This window comes from Hemiscyllium ocellatum, chromosome 4 (assembly GCF_020745735.1).
Source record: "Hemiscyllium ocellatum isolate sHemOce1 chromosome 4, sHemOce1.pat.X.cur, whole genome shotgun sequence".
NCBI classification, from domain to species: Eukaryota; Metazoa; Chordata; class Chondrichthyes; order Orectolobiformes; family Hemiscylliidae; genus Hemiscyllium; species Hemiscyllium ocellatum.
Genome location: NC_083404.1, coordinates 113064308 through 113076472, shown reverse-complemented (window position 1 = coordinate 113076472; position 12165 = coordinate 113064308). Strand labels below are relative to the sequence as shown.

The 12165-nt window shown below is 42.0% G+C and overlaps 1 protein-coding gene across 1 annotated transcript in view; it reads right to left on the bottom strand.

Moving 5' to 3' along the window:
- ccn4b (cellular communication network factor 4b) overlaps window positions 1-4104 on the bottom strand; it is a 66762-nt gene extending 62658 nt beyond the window's left edge. Inside the window, exon 1 of the mRNA XM_060823776.1 lies at window positions 3893-4104. Within this exon, the coding sequence (XP_060679759.1) occupies window positions 3893-3940 (48 nt within the window). The 5' untranslated portion in view covers window positions 3941-4104. The remainder of the gene's footprint in view (window positions 1-3892) is intronic.
- Window positions 4105-12165: the final 8061 nt, after the last annotated feature.

Genomic DNA, 12165 nt, shown 5'->3' with positions numbered 1-12165 from the left:
ATAATATGGTATGTCTTATAACGTAAATGAAAGGGTTTTGCAGAAGCTCCCTTCTGTAAATACAAGCAGAATAAATATTGCAGTATGTACAATTCTAGACTTTATTCTAGTTCAGAATGCTGAAATAAACAATGCTGCACTAATACAATATCGGTGACAGTGGGTACTGCAGATACTGGAGATTAGAGTCAAGATTTGTCCCATCTGTCAATCTTCCTTCCCACCATCTGCTCCACTCTCCTCTCTGACCCAGCACCTTCACCCCCACCTCCATCAACCTATTGCACTCTCAGATACCTTCTCCCCAGCTCATCCGTCCCATTTATCCCTCCACTCCCCGAGGCTTCCAGCCTCATTCCTGATGAAGGGCTTTTGCCCGAAACATTGATTTTCCTGCTCCTCGGATGCTGCCTGGGCTGCTGTGCTTTTCCAGCACCGCTCTAATCTTAACTGATACAATATAGGTTGTTGTCAATTATTGCTCAAGATAACTGAGGCCTTTAGACTCAAAATCTTTACTGACATGATTTTGATTTCTGTAGTTCCACCACATAACTCACCCAACTAAACAACTGACATTTTATTGCATCAGAATTAACTAATTTAACTGTGCTATTAGTGTGATAAGAAACAATATTTCTAAATTCTAAATCAGATGCTATCATCTTATAGAAATTTAAAGGTGTCCAGAGTTGATGCTTTCCTTTTTTTCTCTAAATTCAATGCTATTTGTAACTGTATTCTGACTTAGAAATAGATCAGCATTCCTCCAATATTGTGATGTCAAAATCCTGGAATTTCTTCCCTAGTGGTATTGTCAGTCTACCCACAGCACATAAACTGTTGTGGTTCAAGGAGCAGCTAAGGCTGGGCAATAAATGTAGGCTCAGTCAGCAATGTTCACATTCCAAGAGTGAATTTAAAAAACTCATACGTAACTGGCTTAAGATCAACTTTGAGACAAAGTGTCATCAATTCATGTTGAAGATCTATGTTGAAATTGTCCTTAATTTTCTTTAGAATTCTTACAAATAAGTAGGGTTAAAGCAATGGTAGCATTTGGATAGAAGCAATTATACAAATGGTTCACATTATAAACTTAGACATCAAACTGGATGCAGTTTGTGGGTTTGTACTGCAGCAGTTATTTCTTCTAATGCAGTGAAACATTTCTAGTGAAGTTTATTTTTCACTTTTTGAAAATCTTTCTCAACTTTAAGATCTTACAAACTATCCCTTTCATTATGCTGCCCTATCTAGCTCATTCTTTAGCTAGCTTTCAATTTTTGTTTGTATTAAAGAATCCCGTGAAACTGCACTAGCTGACCTGCTACATAAAAGGCACAATGTTCCAGTATGTTTTTGTACTAACTCAGGAACATTGTTTCCATCTGGTAGTACACTGGTAAATCAATTCATGTCAACTCCTTTGTGGGCTACTTCAATCAAGTTGTTAACTCATTTATAATGACTGCACTGAACTACTCTTATGGGGATGTACATGAAGTTTTTGCTCTGGCAGACAGAGATTCATGAGTCAACTCTTCATGTTTTTATTGTTTTAGCCTGACATACTCCAGTTTCTTTTTGTGGGTTTCTGATCCTGTCACTGGAAGGAAGGAGCTGGATTTAGCCATGTAAATATGAAGAGCTGATTCATTGGCAGGGATCTTTAAGAATCCAGCCTTAATAAATGTTAGCATAAAAATAGCAGACAAAAATATTTTGGTGCTGGGATGCAAAAACAAATTAAAGTACTTGGTGTGATCTGACAGATAGCTATTTATTCCCTCCACACCCATATTGCTAGCCTCCTTCTCAGAACTATCATGTAGAATACCTCCAATGTGGGGCAACATCACATTTGATAAAATTGGTGATCCATTTTTGGATGTTTTGCAACATTAAAGGTGCTACACAAATGCAATTGTAATCTGGTCTTCTGTTAACACGGAAGTATTTTAAGAAGTAGCTCTTATTACATCCTGGATAACATAAACGCCTTGCTTATATGCACAGTTTTTTAAAAAAATCATGCTTTGAAAATCATAATCCTCATAATTGGTAATGGCCACTATGGTTTTCTCTGACAGGAATGTGAGATCACATAGCCAGCAGTTAGCAGCAAAACTAAGTGTTTCCTCAATCTTGATCTTTTGGTTTTGAATTTCCACTGAAAAAACCATTAGCCCAGGAAAACAAAATTCATTCACATAAGATACATTTGCCATGTACTATTCACAGAAAGTTGTGTCAAAAGACGACGGGTTTTAACACTTCTAAAGAGAGCCCTTGCAAGAGAAGATGTCCTGAATTCTGGATTTGGCATCTAGCAGGATAGTCCTGTCAATTGGGAATGACTGGCTTCTTCCCTATTGAATGGATCATAGAAGCCCATGAAATCCACTCCTTACATAGGACTAGGTACGTGTTAGATAGGTTCATGATCATATAGGAGGTTATATTGCAGCTTGTCATTACTGTTCGGACACACTTTTATGGACTCCATCTTTATGATGTGTTTGATCAATGTTGGCTCAAGTGGGACTCAAGAAAGCCATTATTTTGCACAGTACAGTCTCTGACTCCCTCTCCTCCAAAAAAAACCAGTTTATTTCTTATTTTATTTCACTTATTGCACTGTTGCCAGTAGCAGCACCAAATCAGCTGAAGTAAACTCTGCAAGACTCCGCTAAAGAGCTACAGCGTTTGTGGAAAAGTGTTTTTAGCACCCAGCATCATTTTGAAAAACATTTTTGTTTCGGGGAGTGTTCCTGAGGCTAACAAGGTCCCATTTAGCGCTATTCAGTAGATAAAGCGCCTGCAGCTCCAAGCAACATCAACGACAGGAAAAAGACACAAGAGACCTGGTTTCCCCCAGCCTGAAGTTTTTTTTCTCTATATATCCTTTTTTGTATCTCTCTCAAAGACAATGTCCCTTTAAAATGTTCAGGCCCCACTCTATCGAGATTAAATTCATCTGCTCAGCATGTACAGTACTGATCACGTATTCTCCATGGGAGCTTCCCTGTACTGACTGTCGTTTCCGGCTTTGGAATCTTCCAGAGTTTTCAGTCTCCAATGAAGCAGTGCGATTGAGGTATTAAATCATTCCCACTCAAACACTGGGAACGCCGCTTCAAGCTTTAGCGAGTCAGTTGGTATACAGCTGTGACTGCCACGACTCGCTCCCTGAAATCTTTACAGATGTTTCCAAGACACTTGTTCTGCCATTCCCTCCCTCCTTCCCACCCACCCTTCCTTCCCCTGCGTCCAAATTGACAAGGAATTCAAACACTCTTCAATGATTGCATCTGAAAACAAAGTGAGGAAATCTAATTGTCATTCACGAATATTCCCGATTGAAGCATTTCTTTTCCCACAACAATTTCGCCACGTGTTTGGTGGGATGAACGCGTCTCTCCAGACAGCTACAGTCCCCAACCGTGCATTTAAACCTGAGGGTTCTTGGCGGTACGGTGGTAGCATCCCTGTCTCTGAGCCAGGAATCTTGGGTTCAAGTCACACTTGCTTCAGCGACATGTCATAACATTCTTGTAAAATACCTATAAACTTGAATCAGATTTTCTAAGTGATACCCAATCCTCTCCTACTTAGTGTTTAAAAGAAATCCTGATTTTTCTCACTCTTTATCCCTGTTGTCTCCCTAGAAAACAGTCCCCTTACTCTCATTCGTAATACAATCATCACATCGCTTTTATTTTATAACCCCCACCCTCTGTCCCGGACTCTACCCTCCCTTCCATCTGCCCCCCTCTTGCCCCCTTCAAATACAATCCCCGGGCTGACATTGCCTCGGCTTTCCCACTGATCATTTACTCACGAAGTGAAAGCTGGGGCAGTAACAAACACAGGAGAGACATCCATTCACCTGGAGTGTAGTGCCTGCCACTAGAATCCAAAGCAGCAGCCGCTTCATTCCTGTACATCGGTTGCAAATTCATTGAACCCTGGAAAGTGCAAGCGCCTGCAGATTCACAAACTCAGGATAGCAACCGTTTGCATCGGCTGACCACGTCGTGTCATGAGTGCAGTCCTCCCTGTATCTCTCCCCTTGCAAATTTAGCCTGTATTAATTCTCATGTGACGTCAGGTTCACTGACGAGTATATTTTTCCCCTCACACCAACCTCCCTGCCCCCCTCCACCTCCCCAACATTGCTCCAATTGTACCCTCCTCCTGTCACACTCTGTTAGTACACAGCACAACCAGGAGCCCTTAAAGGGACCATGCACTCTGTGATTATAAAGGCATCGCACGATGGGGACTCGGTCTCCGTTTAGCGTCCCCCTCCACCTCATTCCCATCCTCCCCTCAACTCGAAGCCCTCTTTTCAATGAATTAAACGACTCCCGACAAAACGCTCAGACAGTCCGGAAAACGAGAGCTCTCCATCCAGCCCCCAAACACTCGCCCTCTCAGTGTGTTGGTTGAACTTGCAGTCAGCAAAACTTCAAACAAAGATACTTGTGAATCAGCGATGCGGGGACGACGTGGTTTCTTTCAGACAAAAGTAAAAGCTGAAGAGATCAGTCACTGAAAATTTAAAATAAATTGTTCACTCCAGAGGTATGAAAATCTGAGAATGGATGGAATGGTATGTAATATTAAAATGCAATTAAGACGGGGCTCGCTCACATCAGCCCGAATGCTGGTACTTATGAGGTGGGTCATATTATCAGAGCCATCCCTCACATAATTGTCTGTCTCCTTACTGATACCATACGCTGCGGGTTGACACCACATTCCCCACCACCACCATAGCGACAGGCTCCCTGTTAAAAGTCGATTCCTGCTGGGAATGTTCCCAGTGAGTGCCGGAGGAGCATTCACTGACCGTGAGCAGCCTCTAGAGGGACGCCAGGTAAAAAGGAAGGGACAGAGTCTGGGTAAGAGCTGGGAGAGGCTGACATTGAACCGAAGGAAATAACGGGAAAACGTGCAGGCACAAGCGAGACTGGAGGATGGGAACGTGAAGGCAAGAGGAAACGGGATTAGAAATAAACAACACAACAGGGAATGTCAGAGAACGTGGGCAGACGGGGATAGAGGAATGGAATGGGAGAAGGGAGAGAATATTGGCCTGACTCTATCCGAAAGGATTTTTGCTCAGTTCTCTTCAGCCGGGATTGCCTGTCACTGAGCTGTTTGAACGCCGCACTGTACAAAGACATCGAATCAATCTGGAGGGTGCCTGGCAAAACGGTGTTTCCAGTGTCTGGGAAACTGCTGCCAATCAAAGGGGTATTTGTCGTGATGCATCCTCCCATCCTCTCACTGTTCCAGTTAAAAAAATCATTTAAAAAAGTAATTAGTCCCCAATCAGACGAAACACCAACGTTTCAGGGAAAGCGCTTCTTCAGGACTAATTTAGGGAACATCTCCAAAAAAGAGCATTTACTGTCTTCAGTTAAAACAAAGAAATAAAACCGATCAAAAGATCCCTTCCCCTGTCAATTGCTGACTGTAATCTCTGGGAATGATCAAAGTAACGCGAGAACACCTTGAAAACGACATCCATTCTGGTCAAACAAATCACCAATTCACTGGCACTCCATTTAGAGAATTTCCCTTGCTTTGCAAGCGTGGTATATTTTATCTCTAATAACTTACAATTTTAGTAAATCCTTCAAGGGCATTATTGAAGCAGATGGGTTTGCATAACAAAATGGTACTAATTTTATTCTCGATTTTTAAAATAATTTAAATGTAACTTACTGCAATGATTGGAACCTTATAACACATTAACCCATAATCCTAGGGATTCTAGATTTATACACCAGTGATATTACTATTGCACCACTGCCTCCTTCATAAAAAAAGATGGTGTGGGTTTGCTCCCCCCGCTCTAAACTTCATTTGGACACTTTTGGTGCAGTGCACTTGCTGCTGGGGTTACAACATTTTGATTTCAAATCCCATTGGAGATTTAACACAAGCCTGACCGCTGCCTCTCCACTGAGCTGTTGTGTCAAGAGAGTGCTGCATTATTGGACAAGGTGACTTTGGGTTGAACGGTTAACCTGTGATCCTGTACTTCGCAAATGGATGCAAATGATCCTGTTTTGAAGAAGAGTTATTTTGCAGTTCTGCTGTGTCCTGGTCAGTGTTCATTCCTCACCAAAGCCAAGAAAACAGATTTTCTGGTGATTATCCCATTGCTGTTTACGTGAGCTTGCTGTGTACAAATTAGCAGCCATGTTTCTTCCCATACAACAGTGATAGCAGTTCAGAGGTATTTCATTAGCTACAAAGTTACTTGGGGTGTCCTAAGATCAATTAAAGCACAACAGGAATGCCAGTGCATCTTGCATTATATGTTGTATATATTGTGGAAACTTATTCATGCATAACGAAAGGAGGAACAAAAAAAATAAGTTCCCCTCTCCCCTTGCAGAATTTTGGTAAACACTGGTTATGGGGAAAAGTGAGGTTGATGATTAGCAGATCAGTCATGATCTCATTGAATGACAAAGCAAATCAATGGGCTGGATGGCTGACTTCTGCACCTGTGTCCTATGTCTTACATCTCATCAAGCAAGTATTCTAAATTAAAAAATATAAGATGAGAAAATGCTGGAAATTTTTCATGAGTTTGGGTAGTCACTGTGGAGAGAGAACCCTTAATTTTTCATATCAAACTCTTTCATCAGGACATCACTTTTCTTTGGGGTTTATATTCAGTGAGAGGTACATCATTGAGTATGGATAGCAAACCTCACTCAACTTCTTTATGGTTGTGGGAGAGTGAACGATCCTCTTGCCACCTAGCATTAACCACCCTATTGACTGGTATATAAATGACCATGAAAGAAGTGATCACATCAGAATGTGTCAGTCTACATAAGCTATCAGTCAAAAGTCATACTTCACACTCTTCTCTAAGGAAAGCATGAAAAAACAATCACTGCTACTGTGTCTGAAGATGTGATAATTATTGTTTGCATATGCATCTATCCATTTGGGCAAAATGTGGAACTAGTCTGGGTAAAACGCATAATCAACTGAGGGCAAGGCACTCTGATTTATCGAACATGTAATTGCATCATATTCTCCACTGTTTATGATTAGTTTCCAAATGAATTGCAAAATACCACTTTGCATTAATTATATATTATTTATACGTTAGTCAGCAGGTCATGTGTGAGTTACAAGGAGTTGGCGCACACCATACTTTCTGTCACTGATAAAGAGCAACGAAACACCATTGCACAGTTTAAGAGACGGCGTATCACATTAAACAAAAACACTGCAGATCGCTCATGAGTTTTATGGCTGATATTTGAAAGTGGAAACTTGAATATAATGATGATACACTTTCTCATCTTCCAATTGTCAGTGCTGAGAAAGGGCATGCACAGTGGATGATTCTTAATGAAAAGATCTGCTTAACATGAAGACATTGCTGCCTGGGTCATCATTTATTACCAATCCCAATTACCCAGGAGAAGTTCGTGGCAAGCTGCCCTCTTGAACAGTTGCAGTCTTTTGGAAATAGCTGAAAATGTGTTGCTGGAAAAGCGCAGCAGGTCAGGCAACATCCAAGGAACAGGAGAGTTGACGTTTCGGGCATGAGCCCTTTTCAGGAATTTTAACCTACTGCGAATCCTCTTGCAAGGATGCCTTCCTTGAAGAAGCTCTCTTCCTCCCTCTACAAGGATTTCAGTGAGATTCCTGAAGAAGAGCTCATGCCCGAAACGTCAACTCTCCTGCTCCTTGGATGCTGCCTGACCTGCTGTGCTTTTCCAGCAACACATTTTCAGCTCTGATCTCCAGCATCTGCAGTCCTCACTTTCTCCTCGTCTTTTGGAAATAGTCATGCCCAGAGTGTAGTTGAAAGGGGAGTTTCAGGATTTGAACAACAATAGGGACAGAAAAGTAAGCCATCCAGCCCATTGATTTGCTTTGCCATTCAATGAAATCATGACTGATCTGCTAATCGTCAACCTCACTTTCCTGCCTTTTACCCCATAACCAGTGTTTACCAAAATTCTACCAGGGGAGAAGGAAACTTCAATTTTTTGTTCCTCCATTCATTATTCATGTATATGTTTCCAAGTCAGAATTGTGAATGAACTTGTAGGTGTCAGTCTTCCCATGTATCTGCTGCCCTTGTTCTTCTAGGTGGTAGTGGCCTTGCGTTCGGAATGTGCTAAGGAACCTTGGTGAATTTCTACAGTACGTCTTGATACATGTGCATCAGTGAGAGAGGAGTGAATCTTTCTGGACGTGGTGTCAATCAAACAGGTTGCTTGGTCCTATATGGTGTCAAGCTTCTTGAGTGTTGTTGGGGCTGTGCTCATCCAGGCAAGTTGGGCGTATTCCATCACACTCCAGACTTATACCTTGAAGATGGTGGAAAGGCTTTGGGGAGTCATAAGATGAGTTAGTCGCTGAAAGATTCCAAGTCTATGACTTGCTTCTCTGACACAGTACTTATGTTGCTAGTCCAGTTCAGTTTCTAGTCAGTGGTCACCCCCATGATGTTGGTAGTGGGTGATTCAGTCAAGGACTAATTATTGGATTCTTTCTTGTTGAGAATGGTCATTACCTGGCACTTGTGTGACATAAGTATTACTTGTTATCCCAAGACAGGAATTTGTTCAGACTTACTCCATAAAATCATTGACTGCTTCAGTATCTGAGCAGTTGCAGATATTGCAGAACAACACACAATCATTAGTTTATATCTTCACTTTGACTTCTGATAGCTGGAAAGTCATTGATGAAGCAACTGAAGATGGTTATGTCAAAGACATGACCCTGAGAAACTCCTGCAGAGAAATCCTGGAGCTGAGATGACTGATCACCAACAACCACAGGTCATCTTTCTTTATGCTAGTTATGACTCCATCCAGCAGAGAATATTGTCCCTGATTCCCAATGACTCTAGTTTTACTGGAGCTCCTTGATGCCATACTCAGCCAAAAGTGCTGCTGCCAAATATTTTAACTCATGGCTAGAATTCAGCTCTTTGCTCCATGTTTAAACAAAAGCTGCAATGAGGCAGGAGCCAGTGTTGTAGCTGGATTGGAATAGCAGCAACAAGCTAGGAATGCCAGTCTTCAGTACTTCCTGTCGAATGTTGTTAGGGCCCATAGCCCAGAGAGTATTTTGTTAACCTCTCAAACCACAATGACTACTTTCCATACCATTGTCTCCTATACATATATATTGCTATTTTCCCTCCCAATCTGATTCCTCCTTCATTGAACCCCCCTATCCTCTAGAGGTTATAGTATCACCTCAGTTAGCTGCCATCATTTTCAATGCTGCTATTGTTTCCCTCACTATATCTTCATAGTATCTATTTTTCTATCTCAAATTCTCACTCCTGAACCTTCAACAATGTCATTATTATCTGTTGTAATTCAATTTTCCCTTTACCAAAAATGTAGAATTTTGCGCAAGTGTGTCCATTACAAAGAAGCAGGATGAATATAAGTTACCCAATTACTGTCCATCGGTTTACTATCAATCGTCAGAAGGTGAATGAAGGGGTCATCAACATTGCTAACAAGCAGTGTTTGCTCAGCAACAACTTTCTCACCAATACTCAGTTTGCTTTCTGCCAGGGCCACTCAGTGCCTTACCTCATTGCAGCTTTGGTCTAAGTACAGACAAAAAGTGTGAGCTCTGGGGTGAGGTGACATCAAGGTCACTTTTGCCAGACTGTGGCATCAAGGAGCTCATGGGAATCAGGGAGAAATCTCTCCACTGGTTAGAGTCATACCTGGCACAAAGGAATATTGTTGTGGTTGTCAGAGATCAATCATCTGAGCTCTAGGGCATCTCTGCAGGAGTTCCGTAGGGTAGTGTCCTTGGCCCAACCATTTCCAGCTGTTTTGTCAATGACCTTCCCTCTCTCATGAGATTGGAAGCGGAAATGTTCACTGATATTTGCACATTGCTTAGCACTGTTTGTGACGCCTCAAATACTGATGAAGTAGTCCATGTCCAACCAGCAAGACCTGGACGATATCCAGCCTTGGATTAACAAATGGCAAGAAATATTCACACCACACAAGTGCTAAGCAATGTCCATTTTCAGCAAGAGACAATCTAACCATCATCTCTGCCATTCAATGACAATAGCATAAATGAATCCCCTGCCAACAATATCCCAGGAGTTACCGTTAACTAGAAACTGAACTGGACAAGCCATGTAAATACTGTGACCACAAGAACAGGTCAGAGACTAGGAATCCTGTCATGAGTAACTCAACTCCTAACTCCTGGAAGTCCATCTACCATTTATAAGGCACAGGTCAACAGTGTGATTAAATACATCCCATTTGCCTGAATAAATAAAATTCCAAACACACAAGAAACTTGACACCATCCAGGACAAAGTAATCCAATTGATTTGCATCATATCCCCAAACATTTTCTCCCTTCACCATTGATGCTTAGTAGCAACAATTGTGTGTACTATCTAGAAAATACACTGCAAAACAAAAGTGGCCATTCATTCTTTTGTTCTGGACGCACTTTGAAGTTGAATTACTTCTCTGCATCCTATCTAACTAGTCATAAAAACTCCAGTTCACTCAGTTCACTATCTCAGTTCATATAACATTCCTTGGAAATAGTTTCTACATGTTTTCCAGTGCTTCAGTATTTTTGTAGTCTGTGAATTTGAACTAACAAAGAGCCTTATAAGAAATAAATTAACCTAGGACTTTGCATTAAAGTAATTGAGAACTTAATAACAGCACAAATTAGCCTGAGGAACAATATGGTTGCATAAATAAATGAAACTAATTGATGACTTCAGTGATGATTTAAAAAGCTCAGAGAGATTGTAATGAGAGCGCTGAGTTATTTCAAGCAATTCTATTTTTGAAGATGGAGACTTGGAAAGAATTACAATAAAACAAACAAGAAACCTTGTGCTGCCGGCCCCTTGGGTAGTCTGCTTTGCTTTCTTTAATCTTGGAATTCAGAGTACCTCTTCAATGTTTGTGAATTCCTTACTCCTCGACATGGCTGCCAATTTTCCTAAGTCGTGTGTTTCCCAGTCCAAACTGCAGTAAGTTTTCAAAGGGTACAGAATTCCAATAAGCCAGTCAATTGACAGGTGGAGTGAAGTGAAATGTCAAATGAACAGTTATGTTTGTAAAGTTGCCTATATTTTTTCTCCTAATTCTTTTGTGCCTAAGGGCTGTGCTTTATACTGGTATCCTCTGATTGTGCTGACCTCCATATGGTTTTTGATAGTCTTTCTTTCAGCAGGTTTTAAAAAGTTCAAAGCTGTCCTCACTCAATTCCTTCACTGAATTGAACTCCTGTAGTAATCAGGGATAGGAACTTTCATAACCATTCCTTCCACTAGAAGGGAGCATTGAGATGGTAAAAACAATGACTGCAGATGCTGGAAACCAGATTCTGGATCAGTGGTGCTGGAAGAGCACAGCAGTTCAGGCAGTATCCAACGAGCAGCGAAATCAACGTTTCGGGCAAAAGCCCGTCATCAGGAATAAAGGCAGAGAGACTGAAGCGTGGAGAGATAAGCTTGGGGTGGTTGGGGTTGGAGAGAGTAGCAAAGAGTACAATGGGTGAGTGGGGGAGGAGATGAAGGTGATAGGTCAGGGAGGAAAGGGTGGAGTGGATAGGTGGAAAAGGAACTAGGCAGGTCGGACAAGTCCGGACAAGTCATAGTGACAGTGCTGAGCTGGAAGTTTGAAACTAGGATGAGGTGGGGGAAGGAGAAATGAGGAAACTGTTGAAGTCCCATTGATACCCTGGGGTTGAAGTGTTCCGAGGCAGAAGATGAGGCGTTCTTCCTCCAGGCATCTGGTGGTGAGGGAGCGGCGGTGAAGGAGGCCCAGGACCTCCATGTCCTCGGCAGAGTGGGAGGGGGAGTTGAAATGTTGGGCCACTGGGCAGTGTGGTTGATTGGTGCGGGTGTCTCGGAGATGTTCCCTAAAGCACTCTGCTAGGAGGCGTCCTGTCTCCCCAATGTAGAGGAGGCCGCATCGGGAGCAACGGATACAATAAATAATATTAGTGGATGTGCAGGTAAAACTTTGATGGATGTAGAAGGCTCCTTTAGGGCCTTGGATAGAGGTGAGGGAGGAGGTGTGGGCACAGGATTTACAGTTCCTGCAGTGGCAGGGGAAAGTGCCAGGATGGGAGGGCGGG